This window comes from Podarcis muralis, chromosome 11, assembly GCF_964188315.1.
Source record: "Podarcis muralis chromosome 11, rPodMur119.hap1.1, whole genome shotgun sequence".
NCBI lineage: Eukaryota > Metazoa > Chordata > Lepidosauria > Squamata > Lacertidae > Podarcis > Podarcis muralis.
Window position 1 is genome coordinate 59,633,970 of NC_135665.1, and position 26,849 is coordinate 59,660,818.

Below are 26,849 nucleotides of genomic sequence, written 5' to 3' on the forward strand. Positions count from 1 at the left end.
CGGAGAACTGAAAATTGGGGGGGGGGGGGAATTAGAAGGCAAAATGAACCGAAACTGACTGCATCACCAATTCCTAGTCATGACTCCCCACCCACAATCTTCACTTTTCTGAGCTAAACAGATCCCTTTCTTTCAACCTTTCCTTATAGGACTGTCCCCCCAATTTTTGTAGTCTTCCTCAGAACCTGTTCCAATTTGTCGACACCCATAGCAAGCATAAGGGATCTAAGCTCGTTGCAAGACACGCTTCAAAGCAAAACGCAAGACTTCAGAAGGCACCCCCTTCCACATAAAACATGAGTCATTTCTAACATACACAGTATGAACCCACTTGCCACACAGACATTAATAATAATAATTAATGCTTCCAGAGCTGAATTTCCGCTGAAGCGGGGGGGGGGGGGGATGTCACTCACTTCAAAGGTGTGTGGGTGAGCAAGGCTTTCCTAGTTAATCAGAACCAGTTCCCCCTCTGCACCAGAATAAAAGGTAGCAATTTCTTACCACTTTCGACCCTGTGATTTTGCTACTGAGTGGAGATTAAGGTGGCAATGATTCACTTACTATCATTTCAGGGAGATCAATTAAAGCCTATGCTTACACTGAGAGGTGTTTCCAGCTTGTGTGAAAATAAAAAGTAAATAGACATTTCTCTCCTCTCTCCCTGAAGACCAGGGCTGTCTTAAGCATATGCAGTGCCAGGGTGCAAAGATCTGCCCAGCACCCTCCTCCCCAGGTTGCCCTGTTCCAGGTGTTCAGGAGGGCGGAGCTGGCCGGCCGCCTCAGCATCTTGCTGGCGGAAGCAACGGGAATAATAACATCAATCTATTCTGCTTTTGTCAGATCCCACCTGGAGTCCAGTGTCAAGTTCTGGGCACCACTGTTTAAGGAGGATTTTGACCGGCAGATGAAGCTCAGTGCTTTCCATATAACTTTTAGATCCTATGTAAGAGGTCTCCTGGTGTTTAGGACTGATGGGTGACTCCTGGACCATCCTTCTAATAGCCTGCATATATGAAAATGCTCACATGGGTTGGAGAGCCCCCAGAAGGTGTTTGCAGCCACATGCAAGGTCATGGTCTTAGCTGCTAACCCCTGCTTCTTAAGGAAGATGAGAAATGGAAGGACATCCTTCTTCCAAGCTGTGGGGAGGCATGGACCAGCCCTGGCTTGAGACCAGAAGGCCTTGAAGGAGGAACATGTCCTGGACTGCAGTACTCCCTGCATCATGGCATGTATCCAATTGCCCAGAAGTATTTGGGAAATGACTCTGGCAGGACTGTCTTAAGCATATGTGGTGCTGGGGTGCAAAGATCCGGCCAGTGCCCCCCTCCCCCAGGTTGCCCAGTCCCAGGCGTGCAGGAGGGCAGAGCCAGAAAGCCGCCTCAGCGTCTCACTGGCTCGGTCACCCCCAAACTTGTGGCGCAGAGCCGCCCAAGCAGAAGAGCCTGCTGCGGCGCTCTGGCCGATGGATGGGCTCTTCCCCAGACTCAACTCTCGAGCCCCAGACTCTTGGCCTGGTGCCCCTGAGAGCCCGGCGCCTGGGTGCCCTGCACCCCTAGTGTCTATGGTAAGACGGCCCTGCCGAAGATGAACCATCCAATGAGGCAGCGGTCGAATCCACACACATATAAAAAACGTTCTGAAAATGCAGTAACGTTTCCGAGCACAATTCAAAGTATTGGTGCTGACCTTTAAAGCCCTAAACGGCCTCGCCCCAGTGTACCTGAAGGAGCGTCTCCACCCCTATCCTTCAGCCCAGACACTGAGGTCCAGTGCAGAAGGCCTTCTGATGGTTCCCTTGCTGCGAGAAGCCAAGTTACAGGGAACCAGGCAGAGGGCCTTCTTGGTAGTGGCTCCTGCCCTGGGGAATGCCCTCCCACCAGATGTCAAAGAGAAAAACAACTACCAGATTTTTAGAAGACATCCAAAGGCAGCCCTGTTTAGGGAAGCTTTTAATGTTTAATAGGTTATTTTATTTTAATATTCCATTGGAAGCCTCCCAGAGTGGCTGGAGAAACCCAGCCAGATGGGCGAGGTATAAATAATAAATTATTATTATTATTATTATTATTATTATTATTATTATTATTATTAAAGCTTTTTAAAAAATACATTGAATTTTCCATAAGGTTTGCCATTGCCATCTAGTGTCACATTGTATATTGCACTTAAAACACACTTAAAACGTTTTATTTGCAGCTGTATAGCTGAGTCCAGAGAGAGAAAAGGAAACAAAATTTTGGGAGATGCCAGCCTCAGCTATTGAAGTGTCATGGGGAGAGAGCATGGCCCAAGAAGGACCCCTAGGGTTGCCTCTGATCCTTTCTTTAATTTTTAGTTTCATTTTTTAAAGATACAGCTGAGCTCAAGTAAGAATTCAAGGCTTGGATTTTTGTTTTTTTGATTTGCATTCTGGTACCACTGTTATTGAGGGGAACTCAAAGCAGTGCTAAATTAAAGTCCCTTAGTGGAATGAATGGCTTATGCAACAGGAGGCGCAGGAAACCAGAAAGGCCCAATGATTCGAAAGATTACTGTAGATCTGATACTTTCTTGCTACACAACCTGTTCCACAGCAAACTTCCACAACCACAACTGTTGCGTTGGATCTCACATTGCACCACTTCCTTTTTTTAAAGGGGGGAATTCAAGTTATCTCATGACAATCCACAGAGCTTAAAAACAAAGGAACAGCAATATTCACTGTGCATTAAAACAAAACTCCCTTCCTCATAGAATGACAAATCTTCAGGAATAATCAATTAGGATAATGCTGTATTTAGAAAACCAGCCAGTTACATCCCATCAAATGCATGCGAGTAGAAGAACATTTTAACTTGGTGCGGAAAATATGATCATGGCCTTATCAGGGAGAGTATTCCACAGATGGGCTACAACTGAAAAGAGCCTCTCTTCCCACAACTCTCTTGACAAGGACTTAATATGTTGATCTTGGGAGATGGGTAGATTCATGATGAGAGATGCTTTCCATCAACGACTGAGGTCCTGAGATGCATAAGTCTTTATGGGTTAAGACCAGCACTGAAACCACAACTGAAACTCTCCAGAAATGTGCTCCAAATGCGTGAAATCTGCTTGACACATTTAGAAAGAAAACAGAATTGGAGAATGTCTTGTAAGGCCTACTGAAAGAAGTTGAGCATGCCAGACCTCTGCAATATAGGGGGAAGATTTAGAATTAGAGCAGTGTCAGTATTTTATTTTATTTTTTATTACTCTGGATACCGCTTGGTAATTTGTTTTATTTATTTGCATGTGTATTGTTTCCTTATCGGTGACTTAAGTACTTCAGCTGTGTGTAGTACCTATTGAATTTCAAGGACTTAATTAATTTTAATATAATATCCAATGGTACAATTTGCTTTTCAAAGGGAATTAACTTCTGAGCCATTGAGCAGTAAAAGTAAATACTGTACAAAAATACATAGATAGCAGAGAGAAAGACATTCCCATGCCAAGCTTGATTTGCATTTATATAGTTGCCATAACAGTAATGAGGATCAATTTGCTTAATGATTCAAGATATATTGGAATAAATCGCAAAGGCCGTTGGAAATTATCAGAGGCCAATTCAAAGAAATCTGGTCATTTGCTGCATCACCACATCCAAACCACTCCTTCCCAAAGATTGTAAACTGATCTAGCATAAGAATAGCCTTCTCTGGCCAACCAGATGCCTCTGGGAAGTCCAAAATTAGGACTCCCCTCACCCCTTGTGGTTTCCAGCAACTGGTATTCAGAAGCATATTGCTTCTTGCTGTGGAGGCAGAGGATGGGCGTCAGAAATAGTGGCTATCAATAGCCTTATCTTCCATGAATTTGGCCCATGCTCTTTAAAATCCATCTAAGTTGGCCTTAACTGTCTCCTGTAGGAACAAGTCCCATAGTGTTAACTATGTGCTGTGTTGTTGTTTAGTTGTGTCCGACTTTTCGTGACCCCCTGGACCAGAGCACGCCAGGCACTCCTGTCTTCCACTGCCTCCCGCAGTTTGGTCAAGCTCATGCTGGTAGCTTCGAGAACACTGTCCAACTATCTCGTCCTCTGTTGTCCCTTTCTCCTTGTGCTCTCAATCTTCCCCAACATCAGGGTCTTCTCCAGGGAGTCTTCTCTTCTCATGAGGTGGCCAAAGTCTTGGAGCATCAGCTTCAAGATCTGTCCTTCCAGTGAGCACTCAGGGCTGATTTTCTTCAGAATGGATAGGTTTGATCTTCTTGCAGTCCATGGGACTCTCAAGAGTCTCCTCCAGCACCATAATACAAAAGCATCAATTCTTCAGCCATCAGCCTTCTTTATGGTCCAGCTCTCACTTCCATACATCACTACTGGGAAAACCATAGTTTGAACCATACAGACCTTTGTTGGCAATGTGCTGTGTAGCTGTCCCAAATCATCCAATCTTCAGCTTCATTGCATGTCCACAAGTTCCAATGTTATGAAAGAGAGAGAGAGACTTTTCTCTCTCTACACTTCCTCCATGTCAACTTATCTCATGTTGCCTCTAATTCACATTTTCTCTAAACTAAAATGTCCCAGATGCTGTAAACATTTTTCATGAAACCAGGAACATAGGATACAAGTCTAGTCCATCTAGCTTTTTATTATTTGTTCTGACTTGCAGTAGCTCCCCAAGTTCTCAAGCAGAGCTTTCTTCCATTCTCCGCTACCCAATTCTTTGCTTGGAGACACCAGGGATTGAACCTCAGATCTTCTGCATGCGAAGCAGGTTTTATGGTCCCTCCCTATGGTGCCTGACAGAAACCTTCATTTAACGTGACACTTGCCTGAGTGTGCCACAGCAGGAAGATGGCCCAATCTGGCTCCTAGGAGATTTTAAGATGTGGCTAATCAAAGCTCAACACCAAGAATTCTAATTAACCAACTAAACACTGTATAGACTAAAGAGCAGGGACACCGAGCAAATGAAGACGGGCTGCTTTGCTCCATCAACATCTTTGAGGGATTGCACTTTGGAATGCTAATGTGTGTCAAAGAAAAATCAATAACAAAAACAATATTGTATAACAGCCACCACTTGGTCCTACTTGACTGCCACTGCTGGGTGATTTCAAAGGGAGGGGAGATTTTGCAGGTGTGATAGAACCTGGAGTAAGATTGATTTCCCTCTTCTGAAATGGAAAGTACGGGTGTTGATCATGGCAGCATGTAGTCCTAGCTACACATTGGGACACTGCTGTAATAATTCAAATCCTTATTGTTGTTGTTGTTTAGTCATTTAGTTGTGTCTGACTGTTCCTCACCCCATGGACCAGAGCATGCCAAGCACTCCTGCCTTCCACTGCCTCCCACACTTTGGTCAAACTCATGTTGGTAGCTTCGAGAACGCTGTCCAACCATCTCGTCCACTGTTGTCCCCTTCTCCTTGTGTCCGCAATCTTTCCAACATCAGGATCTTCTCCAGGGAGTCTTCTCTTCTCATGAGGTGGCCAAAGTATTGGAGCCTCAGCTTCAGGATCTGTCCTTCCAGTGAGCACTCAGGGCTGATTTCCTTCAGAATGGATAGGTTTGATCTTCTTGCAGTCCATGGGACTCACAAAAGTCTCCTCCAGCACCATAATTCAAAAGCATCAATTCTTCGGCGATCAGCCTTCTTTATGGTCCAGCTCTCACTTCCATACATCACTACTGGGAAAACCATAGCTTTAACTATACAGACCTTTGTCAGCAAGCTGCTTTTAAAGATGCTGTGTAGGTTTATCATTGCTTTTCTCCCAAGAAGCAGGCATCTTTTAATTTCGTGACTGGTGTCACCATCTGCAGTGATCATGGAGCCCAATAAAGTAAAATCTCTCACTGCCTCCATTTCTTCCCCTTCTATTTGCCAGGAGGTGATGGGACCAGGCAGCTATGGCTAGAGATGGGCTGATCCACCAATAATGGTTTCTCTCAGTTCCTCATATTAGTTTTAAGTTCAATTTCCTTATTTCTTCATCAGTTTTCATGATTTTTTTAATGCATGGGGGTAACAGGGCCAATTAACTATTGAAACCCTTTTGTATGCAGAATGAGGAGCATTTGGCTAGTAAATACTGGTTGGAGAGTAGATTTTACCTGTTGCAGTCACAGAGAGAGAGAGAGATGCTTGTAGGTAATAAAATAGCTAAGTTGTTGATTGTAGGAAGTACAGAATTGGGATATAAATGTTTCTAGTTTGAGTCTAAGTAACTAGTCTAGCTCCTTTGATCTCTAAGAGGATAGGTAAAGACAACTTTTCAAATTTAAGTCTGAGAGAGGTGTGTGAGCAGGATAGATTAAAGGGGCAGGGGCAGTCTGGGGATACCAAATATCAAGCAGCCCAAGTGATGGGCTCTTAGGTGCAGAGGGCTAGTTTGGATTGTAACATAGGACCTGACTGTCCATATGTTCCCGCTGATGAATGGTCTTTCTCAGGCATGTTGTTGGGAACTCCCGGTCCTTCTCCTCGCCTCACAGCTCACTGCGCAAGCGAGGCACACCATCCATCACCATAAACACACCGCCTGTCTTGCATTGTTGTTTAATTAAACAACAGAGATAATTTGCAGCCCATGTTGCAGTATAAATATTGTCCGACGCTTCGGCTCCAATTAACCTTAACAAGAAAATATGAATAACAAGACGGGGCGTGAAATATACAGTGGAGCAAAATAATCTATACAAATATTAGCTGGTGCTTATTTTCCACTTGGAAGACAGCAGCCTATGACTATGGGGGGGAAGGGAACAGTTTGTGTAGAATTTCTTTTTAATGTTATGCATGCATAAAAGCCAATTTGCTAAACCGAAAAAGTAATAGACTGGGGAAGTAAACTTTTAAAGGTTTTCTTTAAATAATAATAACCAAAGCTGACCCCCCCAGCTGCTTTTCAGCCAATGAGACATGAAGCACACCTTCCTCCTCTCCACCGTTCAAATGTTCAGCCTTCACCAGCTGCTTAGGAAAGGTCCATAGCTCATTGGTGGAGCATCAACTTTGCATGCAGATGGACCCAGGTCCAATGTCTGGTATCTTCAGGTAGGGCTTGGAATACACCCAGTCTAGGAATCCTGGAGAGCCTCTGCCAGCCACTTTAGCCAATATGGAGCAAGCTGGGAAAATAGTGTGACTCAAGGCAGCTTTCTAGGTTCCTAGTGTTCTCGAAGCTACCATCATGAGTTGGACCAAACTGCGGGAGGCAGTGGAAGACAGGAGTGCCTGGCGTGCTCTGGTCCATGGGGTCACGAAGAGTTGGACATGACTAAATGACTAAACAACAACAACAGAGTTCTATGAAAACTACAACACCCCAGCAGATAAAATATCAGAGATAATCAGCTAGGCATAAAAGAACATCTCATCTCATCAAACATTTGAAATAGAGCAGTATCTTGACCCCAGGATTATTGGTTGCTTTTTGTTTTTGTGCTTCTATCTTCTCATTTTATATTTTTATGGTGTGAGCTGCCCTGTGATATTCATATGAATGGTGGTATATAAATTTAATGCATAAATAATAAAAGATGACAAATCAGCCTCACTGGGGAGTCTTATCTATAGGATACTGTAGCACACACACCACCACCCCAACTCCATTGTCATAAGAAGAATGAATTATGCGAGGAAATTTCTGTGATTCATGCATGTTGCAGAATTATTCCTTTCTTGTTGCAGAAATTAAAGTTGCATTGCTGCCCAACTTTGTCTTTTTTCTTCCTTTAGCTTAGAATGCCTGCAGTCCTGCTTATATGGTTTATTTCCTTTCTCTTATGCTTCTCCCCTCGCAGAGGATGCTTATAAAACACAAGTACGTATAGATGATGAACCTGCTTATTTGGACATTCTGGACACTGCTGGACAAGTGAGTAGTTTCTCTGCCTGGACAATTTGAGCTGCCAATGAAAGTTGCCACAGAGTGTGCGTGAGGATACTGAAAAAATAAGGGAAGCCCATACACACACACACACACACACACACACACACACACACACACGGCATTTAAGATCCAGGGCAGAGGGAAAGGTCCTGTAAGGTGAGAACTCCCCTTCCTCTAAAACAGCGGTTCTCAACCTGTGGGTCCCCAGATGTTGTTGGACTACAACTCCCATCACCCTTAGCTAGCAAGGCCAGAGCTCACGGATGATGGGAGTTGTAGTCCAACAACATCTGGGGACCCACAGGTTGAGAACCGCTGCTCTAAAACATGGGTAGGCAAACTAAGGTCCGTGGGCCAGATCCGGCCCAATCACCTTCTAAAACCTGCCCATGGACAGTCTGGGAATCGGTGTGTTTTTACATGAGTAGAATGTGTCCTTTTATTTAAAATGCATCTCTGGGTTATTTGTGGGGCGTAGGAATTCATTCATATTTTTTTTCCTTTTCAAAATACAGTCCGGCCCCCCACAAGGTCTGAGGGACAGTGGACTGGCCCCCTGCTGAAAAAGTTTGCTGACCCCTGCTAAGGATGGGAAACTTTATGCCTTGTGGAGAACTTTCCAGGAGCCTCATGCTTCTGGGCAAGGGCAGAACAATGGGTGGAACAATGGATGAGACTCTTACCTTTGTAAGTAGTCTAGACTCCAGCCATGCAACAGTCAGAGATCTCTACACACATCTCTCTCTATCATCTCTCCTGCTAAACAAGAGGCATTATTCTAGGCCAATAATGTGTTCCAGCCAGGTAAAAGCATTCAAGAAGGTCAAGCTGCTGAGGGGGTGTGGCCTTGGGACAAGAGGTGTGGCCTGTGGAGGGGTGTGATTGCCAATGTGGTTCCTGTGGACAAACATGCCCTCACAGAGGTCTTTCCTGGTGCCCCTAGGCTCCACTCCTCCTACTTTTAGGTCTGAAAGATGCTTTCTGTTGTAGCCAATAGCGTGCTTGGTTGCAGTGTGTGCACATGTCAGGGAGAATAGGTTATTCACAGAACAGAAAAAGACAGTGACGCAATGGCTAACTTACAGTTAGTTTCTAACACAGAATACATAGAGACTTCTAAGGGTTGCTCCTTAGATGAAGATGAAGCAGTTGCCCAGATTGGCTTGTAACTCCCCCCACTCACTCTAGCCCTCTGTGTCAGGCTCCTCCCTCTGTCCACACGAGCCCCAATGGACCCTCTCTGTTTCTCCCTGGCTCTCTGCTCTGTGACATGCAGTAGATGCCTTATTCTGGAAGGTAGGGGGAAGCTTGCAGGCTGTCAGGGTGGCTCTGTGGAGGAGCTGCCAAAGACTACTTCCTGTGGGCTGGTGCACCTGCCTGTTTCCTCCCCTTCATCTTTCTCCAAGCTCCCATCTCTTCCCAGCTTTCCCCCCTCCTCTGGGGTGTGGCCAGTTTCCCACCACCAGGAGCCAGGATCCAATTCCTCTCCCTCTGTGCTTTCCCTGGGAGGCTCTTGGTCAGGCAGCGTCAACCACTTCACTGCACCCAGCCAGTCCCTGACTTTGTATGTGTTGTGCCTGCAACAGTTTCTCTTGTTTGTAAATGTGCCATTTGCCCCCCAAAAGTTGGTGGGAGAACTCAGGGGAGGCCCAGTCAGAAATAACTGGAGGGCAGCAGTCAGATGCTGAGTGTGAGACCTACCACCCATTTTTGAAAGTCTTTGACCACCTGGTATGGTGGCCTGGGATTCTGGCTCAGACTCGGAGCCGGAGGAGTCTCGGTCTGCACTGGATCCTCTGCCTCAGGCAGCATCTGAACCGAGTCTGGGGCCTGATTCTGAAGAGCCCCAGTCTGCACAGGTTCCCCTGCAACAAGCACCAGCTGGGCTGAGTCAGGGGCCTGAGCCTGCCCTGGCTCCAGATGCAGGGATTACCTCGTTGCCCTCTGCTGGGCAATCACGTACAGCTGCTCCACTACCAGGAGAGGCTGAGGCGGCCTCTGGGTCTAGTAACCCACCAACATCTCCCGAGCTGCAGAGACTCAGGTCTGAGAGGAGAGACCTGAGTACTCACAGGAGGAGTGCTCGCCTTCGGGTGAAACAGGGAGGTGAGTCACTGGGGGATCAGGACCGGTCGTTACCCCGTCAGAGATAAAAGACTGCTGGTTGCGGGAGCAACATTGCTGCTTGCTGGAACCTGCTTGAGACCTTGTGCCTGACCTAGCCTGGTTTCCTGCCTTGTCCCTGTTGGACTGACTCCTTGTTGAATTATTGGATTTGGGACCGGACCTGGACCGTGTGGTTTGGGTTAACCCCCAGGCCCAGGACACCTGGCTGCCACGTTGGTTTCCCACCACCACCTCTGTAGGTAAGAACTCCAGTCTGAACACAGAGCCACATTCCCCAAAGCTGCCAGGTTCTGCCTGATGATATCAATTGGTGTTGGCTAGACAATGCCTTGGCAGTCACCAATGTGCAGTCAGCAAAGTGTGCTGCGTGACTGTGTTTAGGGAAAGCATTTAGAAGAGGAACAGGAGATCAAGAGACTGGTTGAAAATGTACCTAACAGTTGTGGAGGATCTGTTCCAAGGTACAGAGACTCCCATTTGCTTTTGTTATTGTTGTCAGAGGAATGGGAAACAGAAGGTAGATCTTATTAACTCGCTGGCAGGGAGCTAGGATGCTTTCTTTCCCCCCTTTGAAGCATCATATTCCCTGAGATTGAACATTGATAATGGCAATCATTGCATCTGTCCTGCACTGTCTCTGTGGGCTCTTGTTTATTGATGCTAATTAATGTTTTGCATTCCAGTGTTCAAAGATGTTATAGAAAGTAAACGCATTTGATGTTTATCTTAATGGATATCTAGTGAGTTAAGCCTTTATGATGATATTGAACATTTTGGCAATCTACAAGGGTTAAGTGCAGTTCCGTAGTGGCTAAGTGCAATCAGGACACTTTTAATAGAGGTAAAAGTCCTATTTGCATGACTACCTGAAGAACAATCTACAGTGAAGTGTGTTCAGTATTTACAAGAAAATATATAAATCATATTTCAAACGAAGCTGCTTGCAGCTTTCCACAAAATTGTATTCTGGACAATAGTTATATTTTAAAATGCCTTCTAATAAAAGTAAAATAATTTTCACAAACTGTTTTCCCACCTGTTGCATTATTGCTTCAAAATAAGTATTTCTTTCCAAGGTTGGTGATTGGGGGGAAATGTCACTTCAGTGGTGCAATGGAAATGGTATCAGCTGTTGAGTGTGGATGTTTATTTACAGGCAAATTATGCCAAGAGAAAACTATTATTTAATCATTGCAAATAATTAATTAGATATGGAAGATGATAATATAATGATATTCAAGCAAATTTATATCTATCTAGCTATTCATCATAGGCTTGGGAGGGGTAAATCCTCACTCAATACCTACATTTCCAACACTGGATGGTAATAATTGCAACATGTTATTTTAATTGGAATTTTACATGGCACACCACATATCACCCATTGATAGGTTACAGTCAGGAGTCTTTCACAGCCCTACCTGGGGATACTAGCGATTGAACCAGGGATCTTCTGCATGCAAATTGCTCTACCATGGAGCGAAGGTCTTTCACGACACTGAAATAGACCATTCGTCCATCTAGCTCAGTATTGTCCACCTTGACTAGCAATGTCTCACCAGGTTTTCATGCAAGGGGACATCCCCAGCCCTACCTGGAAATGTCAGGCATTGAGCCTTGGACCTTCTGCACACAGATGTTTTACCACTGAGGTATGACTATTCCCTGGTGGAATCTAGTGAGCATTCCTGGGGCAGGACCTGGGATCTTCTACATTCAAAGCAGATTCTCCACAATGGAGCTTTTGCCTTCTTTATCCTGCTTCTTGGTTATACCAGAGTGTGATGAGATGTTGACAAAAAACAATGAAATGTTAAAATCCCACTTTTATACATAGATACCTTGTTCAGAAAGGGGAGCGTAGGAGAAGGACAAAGTAAGAAAAGATCTACAGGTCTCAAGGGACTCAATACTTACCAGAAGAAGCTATCACCTTCAAACTCCTTCGGGACCTTTTCTTCTCCTTCCAGTCCTTTCTGCTCTTTCCTCAAACATAATGACTGAGCTATTAATCCGTTCCCTTTACTATTAATGATGCATTTTGTGATTTAAGGTGAAAATCCATTTTATACTATCCTGCATGCAGATGAGAAGAGAGCACATAGTTTATAGTGTGCAATAAACCAAATGAAGCTGGATTTCTTTTTTACTTTATTTTTCTTTAAGGAGATTCAACAGTGAATCTTGCTCCACTGACTGCATCTAAGAGAAAATGATCAAGGTGTTTCTCCTTAAGGAAAAAGCCATAAGCATTAATATGAAAGACAAAATTTGCCAAGCAGGACACTGTTGCACAGAACTGTTTTACTGCAAGTGGGAAGGAGCACCGCCACCCCTTCTGTTTAAGGGATGAATCCAGAACCAAGGCTGGAGGAACTCAATATTTTCATATTCCTAGAAGAAATGATCTGGTCTGCAATTCAGTAATGTGGAATCTTTGCTTTCTTCAAAAGTTGTGATTCACAGTTTGAGCATATCACAATGCAATGTAAATGTGCATTTCAAGAAAAAATACACTTTACATTTTTTTAAAAAAATACCTAGAACACTGAATGTAAATTTTACCTTTGTATATTAGGCAGCATCTTAAAAAGCAGAGACATCACCTTGCCGACAAAGGTCCGTATAATTAAAGCCATGGTTTTCCCAGTAGTGATGTATGGAAGTGAGAGCTGGAACATAAAGAAGGCTGATCGCCGAAGAATTGATGCTTTTGAATTATGGTGCTGGAGGAGACTCTTGAGAGTCCCATGGACTGCAAGAAGATCAAACCGATCCATTCTGAAGGAAATCAGCCCTGAGTGTTCACTGGAAGGACAGATTCTGAAGCTGAGGCTCCAATGCTTTGGCCACCTCATGAGAAGAGAAGACTCCCTGGAAAAGACCCTGATGTTGAGAAAGATGGAGGGCCCAAGGAGAAGGGGACGGCAGAGGACGAGATGGTTGGACAGTGTTCTCGAAGCTACCAACATGAGTCTGACCAAACTACGGGAGGCAGTGGAAGACAGGAGTGCCTGGCGTGCTCTGGTCCATGGGGTCACAAAGAGTCGGACACGACTAAACGACTAAACAACAACAACAACAACAACAATATTAGGCTAGTTTCTTCAGACACATATACCCCTCTATCTTCCATCCAGGCAATCAAGAAGCATGACCAGAGTTCAAGGACATATTCCAGCCAGGAATATAGGGTGTAAAGTAGAGCAGGCAAAGTGTGTCACTTGGGGAGAGTCTTGAGGGCCAAATAGAGGGGTCTGGAATGTCCCATTTGGCCCCTGGGTCTGAGGTTCCCAACTCCTGCAACACATAACATCTAGGCATGTCTGTTCCAGTGAAGGCAATAATCAGCACCTTGGACAGTTCATCATAGACACTAATGCAAAATTGTGCTTATGCAACCTAAGGTCTGTTCTCAAGGAGGGTGCAAAAGTGAGGGATGTGTCTCAGAAAGTTATGTGGCCTAGGTCGAGTCTTGGGGGCCATATAAAGCTTCCAAGTCTGAGGTTCCCCATTCCCACCTGAGAGACTTTTTAGCTTAACATATAAAAGAAACACAATGGAATTGTGTGCAAAAGAATAAAAATGCTGACTTGGGAAAGCCATAGGTAGATTCACCTATTGAGGTTGCAACCCAAAACACCTTTACTGTGTGGGACTTACAGGTACCTTTGAGCTGATGTGGGCAGGAGTATTGATTTTGTGAAATGGAACCAATTCAGAGAACCCTAAAATTGGGATCAGTCCCAAGGAGACTGTCAGCCAGTTGCCTGCCTGGTCTTTTCTTGGGAACATCCTTCGTCCAGTTCTTCAGTCTTTAAGCCCAGGAACAGATGGCATTTGCTTGCGCACATGTCCTAGATACCACCTGCTGTCTGCTGTCTTCATCCGTTTTCCCATTTGCCGTCTCCCTTTGTAAACTTTGTTAAGGGGAAGAAAAATGAGAAGACCGAAATCATGTTTTCTGAGTGCTGCTATTTCAGCTTTGCTTGCCCTGGCAACCAGCAACCTACAAGTGTTCAGCTGTTTTGTGCAGATGGCGTCTCTGTATAAATATTCCAGTATGAATTCTGCCTTTCCTGCCTTCGAGTCGAATATAAAGAGCCTTTGCATGTCAGTGGGTTGTACTTCCCCGGGACCATTGCCGTCAAAGTAGCAAAGATTCCCTTTGTATTTCCTAATGGTCTCTTGTGCAATCTTGAAACACAGAAGACCACCACCAACCAATTTCATGCAACGGAATCTTCTGTGTGGCACGTTCCTTGTTCACCATCCCCAGTTGATGACCTCAGGCTACCTGAATGAATGCACACAAAATCTGTGTAGTCTTCTGGGTTCTAACTTTTGAACATGACCATTCTGTTGGGCAATTTAGGTTGCTGTTTGGATCTCCAGTCCAGGACAGTGTTTTTTGGAGAATGAAGTTGTCTCTGAAGCATAGATATTGGCCACCCCAATCCAGACTTCTTTTTTAATCCTCTCCCCTTGGTGCAATGATACTGATAGTGTTTTAAACACAAAACTTTGCTTGGCGCTCCTGTGAAGGACCTGCCTATTCCACAATATACTGTTCAGCACTTTCAGCATTACATTTCCTGTGGTTCATGTGTACATGAGATAACAATGTGGCTCATATTCAGTGCATCCTGAATGCTAATGTCTCCTTTGATTTCTCCCTGCTACGAATGTGGCATTTTGCTTAATTAGTAAAGAAGCGTTGCTTGCTGCTGTCGTTTGGAAAGAAAGAAAGAAAAGGTTTTCTGTTCTGAATTTTTTTTGAAAACATAGCAAATATAGAGAACACTTCTTAAAGAGGGCAGTTCTTCAAAATGCAAGGTTTGAAAAGGGTTTCATAAATTGGAACATGCCCCATACACAATACGTCTATGTTATTTCCAAATTGATTTGCTGTAATTTGCAAAGTCCCATTCTGCTTTCTCCATGAAGAGGACAGAAGTGCAGCTTTGTTTATTAGTGTGTGTGTGTGTGTGTGTGTGTGTGTGTGTGTGTGTGTGTGTGTCAATCACTGGGAAGCTCCATAGCTCAGTGGTAGAGCCCATGTTTGTATGTGAAATGTCCCAGGTCCAATCCTCATCATCCCATAGTAGGCAGTGAAAGATTCCTGCTTGAGACTTTGGAGATCTGCTGCCAGTCATTGCAGATAATGCTAAGCTAGATGGCCCAATAGCCTGACTCAGTATGAAGCGACTTCCTATGAAATGAATGGATTTGGAATGAGACAGCTTCATATAACCTCAAAAGCTCTCCAGGTCTGTGAAACTGTAATAATGGTGAGCTTTATTGGGTTACCTTTTTTTGGACCCTATTGCAGAGAGACGGACATAATGGAAAAACAAGAAAAACAACATACATGCAAGACATCCAAATTCAAATGTTCTTCTTTTAAAAATAAAATAAAATCAGCTAACCGTTTTGCATTATTTACCGCAAGAAACCAGACAAACAAAAATAATTCAAGGGGAAGAAGGGTGGAGGATAAGACCTGGATACCTTATGAATATTAGAAGTGAATCACCTGTGTTTTTTCTGCTAGTTAAAACGGTAAACAAAATCACTTTTGAAATAGAAAAAAGGAGGAAAAAATTACCTTAGAAGCACACTCTCAGCAAATCTGTTCTTTATAGGTTCTTTATTTTGCTTGCTAAATTATATAGCATCTCAATGTTACTCTGCAGGCAGAATTCACGGCCATGAGAGACCAATATATGCGAGGTGGAGAGGGCTTCGTTATTTGCTATTCCATCACGGACCGACAGTCCTTTCAAGAAGCTGCAGAATTCAAGGAGCTCATTTATCGTGTCCGGCATACGTATGACATCCCCGTGGTGCTGGTGGGGAACAAAATTGATCTCAAGGAGTTTCGGCAGGTAAGCAAAGTTGTTGCCGCTTTTAAAAATGAATAATAAGAAGGGTTGGCTCTGGAGCATGCAGAATGCCACTCTAACTGCAGGTGTGAACAGAGTCTGAACATCAACCAGCCTTTCTGACAAATGATCAACTGTCCAGCATGTGGCATTTCGGTTAATTAGGAAATGAATGTTGCTCACTGAAAGGGAAGAGGTTCTATTGCATGTGTGAAAAGCCTTGCATTGATGAAATGAGTTATTGAATCATAGAACTGTAGAGATGGAAGGGATTCCATGGGTAGGAATCACTGCTAAAGAATTCCCAACCTCTTCTTCAAAACCTCCAGTAATGGAGAGTCCACTATTTTATGTGGTAATATGTTCGCTGTTGAACAGCTCCTGCCATCAGAAAGTTCTTCCTAATGTTTATTTGTAATCTTCCTTCTTGTCAATTAAATCCATTGGTTGGGTCCTCCCCTCTGGAGCAGCAGAAAACAAGCTTGCTCCACCTGCCATGTGACAGCCATTTGGATATTTGAAGGGTTAGTTGGAAGCTGTCGCCATGTCCTTTTGCCTCCTGCCTCTTGGCCATCCTTCCTCCAGCTCTTGTCTCCCTCCTATCAACACCACAAAGTTCCTCATCAGACCAAAAGAAGAGCCCCATTGGAATAACCCAAAAGCTCACAGTACTCTGGATACAAGCCATTATCTATTAACTGTAAATTATTGCAGCACATCATCAGTGTGGTGCAAAGTGTAAAAAGTCTCCTCCTCTAAAATGCAACAGAAGGAAGGTAACAGAAAAAGAGGGAGTGGGGAAGAGGAAGAATATGCAGTTGTTTTATTTACATGGTGTCAATTTTACTAGTAGGCATGGCAGAAGCAGTCAGTGGGGCAAGGCAGAAGCATTTGCCTGTCCTCCTGCTACTAGCATGAGGGTGGCTTACCTGTAGATCGGAGAGGGGAGGCGGTGGTGAGGTCACCCCCTAATCTGCTCTGCTACCTCGTGTGTGGTGGAGAATCACCAGCGCTGAAGCCCAACTGCTAGTTCAGTTGGCTTCTATATGTAGTATTGAGGTGGGAGATGAGGTTCATTGGCCTCAGGCAGCAAGGTTTCTTGAGCTGGTCCCACACTTACTGTACATGCTCGTAGACTTCACCAAAGACTACAGCATGGGATGAGAACTAAGGGGTTATGCCAAAGAACCAGTTGATCCGTGGTGCCATAAACCTCTGCAGCTGACTGCTGAAAGTGTAGTGTGTGTGCTTAACACAGCATTGTTAAGCTCATATTCTTCTCGTGTGCATTTCTGAGGCCTCCTGTTACACACTGGACTATGATGAGCCTTTGGCCTGATCCAGCAGGGCTCTTCTTATGTTCTTAATTTACACAGAGGTAAATGTATAACATAGTCCTTTTAGAATATTGTTGCATAGCAATAACCCCCCCCCCCATATTTCAGCCATTTGCAGCTCTCCCCTGTATATTTTTCTTTCAAAAAGTGTTGGAGTAGAGGAATAAATCCCAAGGATTGCAATTGAATTCTTGTATTGGAGTTTTTTTTTAAAGAAAGAAAAAAGAAAGAAAAGAAAATCCAATGAAAATGATTGACGTAAGCAATTTTAAGGTGTCCAGGGGCCCAGTCACAAGAAGGACCGCCTTCTGAGGACGATCCTATTTGCCACCTCAAGACACCTTGAAATTTGGCTTGGGGTAGGTAGCAAAATGCCTCTCCCTCCTCCAAAAAAAGAAAATGAAAAATGCATTTATTTTTTCTGCTGTAGAAGGTTTTAAAAATCCAGCTAAAATGCAAAAGGCAGTTACCCACAATGGAATTCCCACCCTGGCAGAACCCAACAAGGGTGGTATAACTAGCACATCTGCTCTCACCAGTCTTTTCATCCTTCAGTCCTGGATGCTGCTGTAAAATTTTTGCATATGAAATGTATTATAATATTATTTACGGTGCCTGGAGGAGGGGGGGGGAAAGTAATCTCACTTCCAGTGTTCTTTAGCATTGTTTTGCATTTGACAACAATTTCATAACAATCAGACAGGGTGTAGGAGTCGGGTCAGACAAAGCCACTGTTTGATATGCAGCCCCCCCCACAATGCAATTAATGATGTATGTCGTCTGTCTCGCGAATCTATCTATGGCGGTCCAGGAACAAGACTAATCTGCAATTAAAATGACACATCAGGGGGAACTTCACTGCAACAAGCAAGCTTATTAGTTTGAAATAATGTTTCGCCTTTCTGATAGCCCTGGTAAAATGATTGTGGCTGTTCCTTTAAGTAGGTCTTGTCGTTTTTAAGTATGTCGTGTTGTTATCCCTGGGAACAAGGGGTTTATCTTTTCACCTTCTAAAGACAAATTGGAATTTAAGAGGCTGAGAAGAAGTGCTGTTTGCTACCCCTGGAAAAGTTAAGCAGTTGACTGCAAAGGATTTGCACAGAGACCCAGGTGCTCGAGGGAATACTGAGCTGTGTTATGCAATACAGTGGTACCTCGGGTTAAGAACTTAATTCATTCCAGAGGTCCGTTCTTAACCTGAAACTGTTCTTAACCTGAGGTACCACTTTAACTAATGGGGCCTCCCGCTGCTGCTGTGCCGCTGCTGCACAATTTCTGTTCTCATCCTGAAGCAAAGTTCTTAACCCGAGGTACTATTTCTGGGTTAGTGGAGTCTGTAGCCTGAAGCGTCTGTAACCCGAGGTGGTGGTTGTTGTTGTTTAGTCGCTTAGTCGTGTCCGACTCTTCGTGACCCCATGGACCAGAGCACGCCAGGCATTCCTGTCTTCCACTCCCTCCTGCAGCCTGGCCAAACTCATGCTGGTAGCTTCGAGAACACTGTCCAACCATCTCGTCCTCCGTCGTCCCCTTCTCCTTGTGCCCTCCATCTTTCCCAACATCAGGGTCTTTTCCAGGGAGTCTTCTCTTCTCATGAGGTGGCCAGAGTATTGGAGCCTCAGCTTCAAGATCTGTCCTTCCGGTGAGCACTCAGGGCTGATTTCCTTCAGAATGGATAGGTTTGATCTTCTTGCAGTCCATAGGACTCTCAAGCGTCTCCCCCAGCACCATAATTCAAAAGCATCAATTCTTCAGTGATCAGCCTTCTTCAGGGTCCAGCTCTCAAGGCCACAAGGTACCACTGTACAAATAATGGTAACCCAAGGTACCACTGTTCAAATAATGTCTATTTTAAATATATGGTGTGGGTGTGATCCCAGATAAAGCACATGCTTGTGTTTGTGGGAAGTGGGAGAGCTAGTTGGATGGGCAGCCAACTTCTGCTTAAAAACCTCCAGTGAAGGAGAACCCACCACCTCCCGAGGGAGACCGTTCCACTGTCAAACAGCTCTTACTGTCAAAACGTACATCCTGATGTCCAGTTGGAATCTCCTTCCTTGTAACTTGAATCCACTGGCTTGCGTCCCAGCATCCAGAGCAGGAGAAACCATGCTTGATCCATCTTCCACGTGGCAGCTCTTCAGATATTTGAAGATGGCAATCATTTCACCTCTCAGTGTCTGCCTTTCCAGGTTAAACATACTCAGCTCCTTCAACCATTCCTCATAAGGCTTGGTTTCCAGCCCCTTAATAATCTTGGCTGTCCTCCTCTGTACGCCTTCCAGCTTGTCAGTCAATTCAATTTATTGTGTCTAGCAAACAGCCATTCTTGTTGTTGTTTAGTTGTGTCCGACTCTTCGTGACCCCATGGACCAGAGCACACCAGGCACTCCCATCTTCCACTGCCTCCCGCAGTTTGGTCAGACTCATGTTACATGAAAATAATAATAATAACAAGAATACAACTACTCCCAGCTTGTCAATATCCTCCCTAAACTATGGTGTCATATATGCTGAAAGGCATGTTGTTGTTGAAGAGGTTACTCATCATTTCACTGTCATTTTTTAAGGGCTGGGAGACTGATCTCTTCTTTTAAGGAAGGGATGTGTGTATGTGGGTATTATTATTTGTTGCTGTTATTGTTGTGCTTTAAGGTACTGATTGGATTTGGCAAAGATTATTTTATAGTTTGAATTTTGTATATTTGTTAAGGTTTGTGAGCGGCCTTGAGGGCTTTTTGGCAGGGAGGAGGATCAAAAGGCAGCACAGAAATAAACTCTAATGGACTTGGATAAGATGAGAGACAGGAATGCCCTGAAACTATTCAGATTATCTGGGAAGAGATTTGAACTAATGTCAAAGCTCAGCCATCCTATCCACTGCATCATGTTTCCGAAAGTGTGAGAAGCATAACCCTAGGGTCCACAGAAGGGTTTCAAAGGGTACATTGCATATTTTTTTTTTCATTTTACTTTATCATAGTCATTTTAGCTGCATATAAAGAGATAAAATAGTAGCATTAAAACCACCCCAAAATTATATTTCCCCAAGAAGGGGTAAACTGGTAAGAAGAAACACTCAAAAGGAGTACATGGCTATTGTATGTTTGAGAAAGCCACTACCGAGCTTGGGAGGAGGTGGGGTTGCGGGCTTCACACCCACTCCACGTGTTCCCAGCCCCTGCGAGTTCAGGAGAATCTTCAGTCGCGTCATCCACCCAGCCAGCCAATTGGCTGGCGGGGGGCGTGGCCTGCCCTATTTAGGGCCGGCGCGGCCAAGGCTCTTTTCACTGTGCCAGCCAGCTGATTCAGTTTCCCACCCTCCCTCCCTTTAGGCAGGCTCCTTGACATTGCTATGGACTTTGGTTGGTCGCCGCAAGGGGCCTGGTAGGAATTTTTTCCAATTGGTAAATTGGCTCCAGCCAATTGGTTTTTCGCCTACCTCGTAGCAACTCATCACAACTCCTCAGCATTGGCGGTTAGGCATTGGTAAGGGAGGGTTAAGTGTATGTGAAGGGTGGGGGAGGAAGCACCATCGCCTCCCCCCACAGCTAAGGGTAGTCCGATAAAGGACTCCGGGGGGCGTTGCCCTATCCGAAGCCTATGGAGGTGTGGGCCTAAGGCACACCCCTGAGCGGTGACCCCGGGGGAGCTCCTAGTTGACGTGCCTCAGCCGGACTCCCTCTACTGGTGGTTAACCCTTGCTGGTCTTCACACAATCGGGCTGAAGCCGGCTAGTCGATAGGACCAATGCCTAAGCCAATACCGCTCATTCCTGTAATCAATAAAGTTGTGGCCTATTTTGCCCATTAACCTTAATACTTGGTGTCCTCTGTCTTTATTTCTTCCTGGGGGAGGCAGGAACTCTCCACGCAAACCCTGGCTATTATAATTTTGAGCCCTTGTCTGTTTAGTTTAAAATGGATGCATTTCTTTTTCTTTATCACATATTCCGGGGAAGAGGTTCAGAGGAATCAGACAAGGCTTTGCCCTTTGCTCAAACCTCCTTTGTGTCAATTTGCAATGAAACCCCTGCAAAGTCTCTTTTACTAAAATAGATATTCATGGGAACAAAATTGCATTTGCTGGAAACTGGAGTTCGAAATGGCTTCCCCAGCCTGTGCATTACTTTCCCACCATCACAGAGCAACACCTCTCTGAGATCATCTTATTTTTCATTTGTGAAGTCTCTGCTAACTTAAGCAGTTATTCTTGCTGCCTCGGTGACATTATCTGGATAAGCTCAGCTCCCTGAACATCTGGTAGAGAAACCTCTGAATTCGCAGACCTATTTCTATCTCCTAAAATAAGCCTGAACCCTGGAGATTCATATCATTTGCCCAAAAATAGATGCTCTACAGTGTCCTAAATCTGTTGGTTTTATGACACTAACCACAAGCTACTAAATCTTGTTACATAAGGTAGTGAAACTGTTAAAGAACAAAGAATCTTTCCACTGCCATATGTTATAGCTTGTGCTTTTCACCTTCCTGGAACTCCTAAAAGCCCCAGGCTTCCCTAACCATTTGCCTTTCAGATCCTCTTGATCTGGTTTACAAATGCATATCATTGCTTGAATGAGCCCTTCAAGTGGCGAGTTGCTTGCATGAATGGCTCACCATAGATCCAGCACCATATATACCAAGCTTTTATAGCCCCCATGCTAGCAATTTCAAAATGACTACTGTGTGGGTCATGGGACTTTGAAACCTGGATATGCTTGGCTACCTATGGTCATGCCAAACATTTCTCCCAGCAGACAATCAACTGCGACCAGAGGGAACCTTCTTGAAGCAAAGTAAGACCCTTTCCAGTTTAATTAGGTGCTAAAGGTCGCTCCAACTGCAATGCTTAACTGCCCATGATATAAGAACTAGAAACCCAAGTTGTATATTTTTTTATTTTAATAACGTTTCACTTTAATTGCATTTAACCTTTTAGATAGAATGCACAAAGGGAAAGGTTTGATTTCTGTGCAAGATTCCTGCGTTTTACAACCTTATGCTCCCCAGGCCATAAACAAGAAACTTTATCTAACCCTGAAAGTGGCACAAATAGTCATTAAAGGATGTTGTTCCAGTTAACACTGGAGTGTAAATACAAACATATCCTTCAAGCTTCTTGGGAGATAGGAGAGCCAAGGGAAGTGAGACAGAGAAAGGAATGTCAACAGCACACTTTGCAAAGGAAAAAGGATGGGAAGAAAACCAGAACAGTTGGCCATGCCCCTGTGAGTACCCAGCAGTCCTGTCCAGCCCAATGGACACCAGCTACAACTGACTGATGTTGCAGAATAAGCAGCAAATCAGGTGAACTGGATTTCACATGCACATGCACACCCTAGTACCGAGTCAAACATACTGAATTGAGTGTGGTCCCTGCATTCCAGATGAAGTGGATTTCAGCGTCATCCTTAATAATACTTGCATGAGAATGAAGTCAAAACCAATCTATTCTTTAATACTGTTTGTTCTGCCCCTCCAGAACAGAGCTGCCATCATTAATGTTCAAAAATGTCCTGCTCTGATGCACAATCAGAGCTCACAGGTACTGGAAGTTGTATCACTCAAAGATAACACATGCTAATTAGACTTTAATCAGCCTACCTTCTGAAACACCATCATTCCTGTTAGGATTTCACTTGCTCTCCTCCCCCGCCCCTTTTTTCTTTAGGTTTGCTTTGAGTGGTGCAAACAATATGTATTTTGACATTTCCTTGGGTTGATCGTTGTAGCGTAACAGTTTAATCAGATATCGTAAGAAACTGTTGTAAGCATAAAAGACACGTCAAAACTGTTGTTAAGAATGACTATTCATTTACGCTTGTGACACGCTTCCTAATATTCACCATCATTAAGGACTTTAGTTGTGCAAATTATGGATGAGAAATGCTGTCTTTAGCATTTGCATGTACTGTTGCTGATTCTTGCTCAGTCCTTAGCAGATGGGATGATCCATTATTACCCCTCTCTGTTTAACAGCATCATTTGACTTTTCCCCCCAGAACTTCCAACTCTTAATTGACTGTACCCCTAGGTATTTGAATAATTTTCCAGGGTTCCGTATTGTGTGGGGTTCACATCCCCACTGTAGATGATCACCCTCCAATTCATGGAGGGAAACAGGGCTGGCATCGGGGGGGGGGGGCAGGGGGCAGCTAGCATAAGCAGCTACCACTTCTAATTCCTTTGTGTGCTAAGTTAACTCAGAATATAAATACCTGCCTTGGTAACTGCCTTATAACGATACAGACCATTGGCTTATATGACCTAGGACCCTCGTACCTACGGGACCGCCTCTCCTGGTATGTCCCACAGAGGAACTTACGGTCTTCAAACGAAAACATCTTGGAGGTCCCAGGCCACAGAGAGGTTAGGCTGGCCTCAACCAGAGCCAGGGCTTTTTTGGCCATGGCTCCGATCTGGTGGAACGCTCTGTCACAAGAGACTAGGGCCCTGCGGGACTTGACATCTTTCCACAGGGCCTGCAAGATGGAGCTGTTCTGCCAGGCCTTTGGCCAAGGCACAGTCTGACCCCCTCCTTTTGGTAATCCTCACAGGACTCTAGCCCAATGGTTGCCATTAATTTGATTTGAATTAATTTTATAATGAAATGATTTTAGAATGTTGTATTATTTTATTGTTGTTAACCGCCCTGAGCCCGGCTTCGGCTGGGGAGGGTGGGATATAAATAAATTATTATTATTATTATTATTATTATTATTATTATTATTATTATTATTATTAATTACCCAGCTCTGTCTACAATGACCAGCACCAGCTTTTGAGGAGTTCTCCCATAGATTGTCAAGGGGCAGATGGGGCTCATCAACCTAGAAAGGTAGCCCATCTAGGAGAAGACAAGCTCTGACCCTAAATCTCCACCAGTGCCGTATTTACATACAGTGGAACCTCGAGTTTCGGACGTAATCTCTGACGGAGGCACGTCTGCAACCCGCAGCGTTCGTAACCTGCAGTGCTGTGTCTGCACATGTGCATGACACGATTTGGTCTTCTGCGCATGCACAAAGCACAATTTAGCACTTCTGTGCATGTGCGAGCAGCGAAACCCGGAAGTAACCCTTTCCGGTACTTCCGGGTTTCACGCAGTTCGCAACCTGAAAACACGTAACCTGAAGCATTTGTAACCCGAGGTACCACTGTATAAGCAGAACAAGCTATAGCTTAGGGCCCCATTCTCTTGGGGGCCCCAAAAAAAATTAAAGGAGAAAAAAACTGGATGTACATTTCCAAAATATAAGTTCAACAATTACTTTGATAAAATACATATTTTGATATGTGCAAATGGCTTTAGATACCTATTAGGTCTATAAATTACCATATAGCATATATTCAACACAATAAAACAGTGACAATTTGTTGTTGACAAAGGACAGTAGGACATATAAAGGGCCCCATTATCTTCAGTAGCTTAGGGTCTCATCAAACCTAAATCTGGCCCTGATCTCCACTGCCTTTCAGGATATCTATGGGCGAAGAAAATGTTAAGGAGGAAACCCTGCACAAATCTTGAGTGGAGTCCCTAAAACGGCTGGATGGCACCTTGTACATCTCTAGCTGGCAACTCCTGCAGCCAAGCTGGTGCCAAACATATTGCTCTGGTTTCATTTGGACCACATCTGTAAGGCCAAGAGTGGGGTCTTGTTGTCTGGGCAGCTCAGGACCTCCATACACACTGCTAAGGCCTGTGCCCCAGTGTGATGTTAACATATGAGAGTGCTGGAGGTGAAATAGTTAAACAGATTGCCCAATCAGGACCCAGGAGGTGGAGTCAGAGGGACTATAAAACCAGCTCGGGGAGGGGCAAAGGGAGGAGTTCGTTGGGAGTTGGGTGGTTGGTTGGAGTGGGAGTGAATTGGGATAGAGTCTGTTGGGAGGTTGAGTTAGTGTAGTGAAATAAGCTGAGTCAGGAATAGTTAGGGGCTAGGAAGACAAGTAAATATCCGAGAGGTGGTTTAGTGAGTGAGAGCAGGTAGCAGAAGTTATAGGTCTGGATAGGCACCCCATGATTGTAATTGACCGATACCGTTTATGAAACCACATGCTTGTTAAACTGCAATAAATAAACAAAAGTTTATGTTCCAATTTAACCCTGACTGGACTCAGTATTGTACCAGGTAGGGCCTGGGTGGTGGCAGCGAGAAATAAAGTGGTGGCACAGGGATCAATAGACGGTGAAACGTCCAGGGACCCTGTGTGATCGCCACACCCAGGGAAGTCACTTCAGTACTGCTAACACAGTGGTTTGACTTCACCCCCAGAGGTGTACTCCATTGACAGGCAGATGCCAACAACAACAACATGGAGAGGCCAGATATTGAACTTCGGTCATTCTGCATGCAAAGTATATACTGGCCCACTGGACCACCCTCCTCCCCACCTGAATCAAGCTATTGCATGTTGAGGTCCCCAGGGCCACCCCAATAACTCACACATCACACAGAATTTTTTGTTTAAGGTTTTTGGCATAATTTTGGCCACAACTTTATTGAAATACAAATTTGTGAGTGGTTGCTTAGGCATTGGTTGCGACTATCTGCCCCCACCATGGGGGACAGACTGACATTCCGCACAATGCGAAAGTCAGAATAGGGGAATACACTTGGGGGTTACGCGGAGCAGGGAACCTGCCCTCATCCCAAATGCAACCAGGAGCTCATTGCTATGGCCCGAGCCCCCTTGACAGAGTGGACAAGCAATAGTTAGCCCCCAATTCCTTTAACGGAATCCCTTGCAGCAGCAGCATTAGAGGGGCAGGCACTCAACCTACCAAGGGTAGGCACTCAACCGCTTCCCCTCAACCAACCAAACCATAAACCAATGCCTAACCGCAACCTTACAAGTTGTGATGATTTGCTACGCAGTAGGCAAAAACCAAATGGCCCCAGCCAATTAGCCAGATGGACAAAATTCCTACCAGGCCCCTGCCCCAAGAGCAGACGACCCCAAGACAGGCATAGCAAGGTCAAAGCGAACAACCCTAATTCTAGGGAGGGGGGGATGGGCAATCCGATGCACGGTCAAAAAGAGGAAGCCCTAGCCTCATGCAAGGAGTTTTAGCAATTCTGGCTGTCAATCAACAAATGGCAACATTAACTTCTTCCCAACAACAAGGGAAGCCCCAATCGCATCAGTGGCCAACGAACAATTAGCCCGCCCCCAACTTTGGAGTGTCCTGGTGGCCCCCACCGCAACACGTGCTCTCCATGAAGGAGAACACGCTTTGTCTTATCACTGTTAGCCTCTCAAATATCATAATCAACCTCTTGAACCTGCTTCACATGTGCACATCATAGCTTGATGAGCATCAAGTGGTGAATTGCTTGTGTGAATGAATCATCATAGATCCAGCATCACAGACCTAATTTTTATAGTCCACAAGTTAGTAATTTGAAAATAACTACTATGTGGGTAGGTGGGGATTTGAAATCTGGATAGACTCGGCTTCCTGGCAGCCATGTCAAGCAAGATTTCAATAGGTGTACCTGTAGGAGTAAGATGTTCTGCACAACAGTACATGTTTGTGAGCTATTGGAGCTGTGTTAGCAAGCATGTGATTTGCATAAAGCACAGAGGCTTCCGAGAGGAAAGTTTTGAGCCTCACTATA

The 26,849-nt window shown here is 44.6% G+C and overlaps 1 protein-coding gene across 1 annotated transcript in view; it reads left to right on the forward strand.

The window, feature by feature from the left end:
- RIT2 (Ras like without CAAX 2) overlaps positions 1 to 26,849 on the forward strand; it is a 178,233-nt gene that overhangs the window by 81,281 nt on the left and 70,103 nt on the right. Inside the window, exons 3-4 of the mRNA XM_077936519.1 lie at positions 7,787 to 7,860; positions 15,699 to 15,890. Of these exons, the coding sequence (XP_077792645.1) occupies positions 7,787 to 7,860; positions 15,699 to 15,890 (266 nt within the window). The remainder of the gene's footprint in view (positions 1 to 7,786; positions 7,861 to 15,698; positions 15,891 to 26,849) is intronic.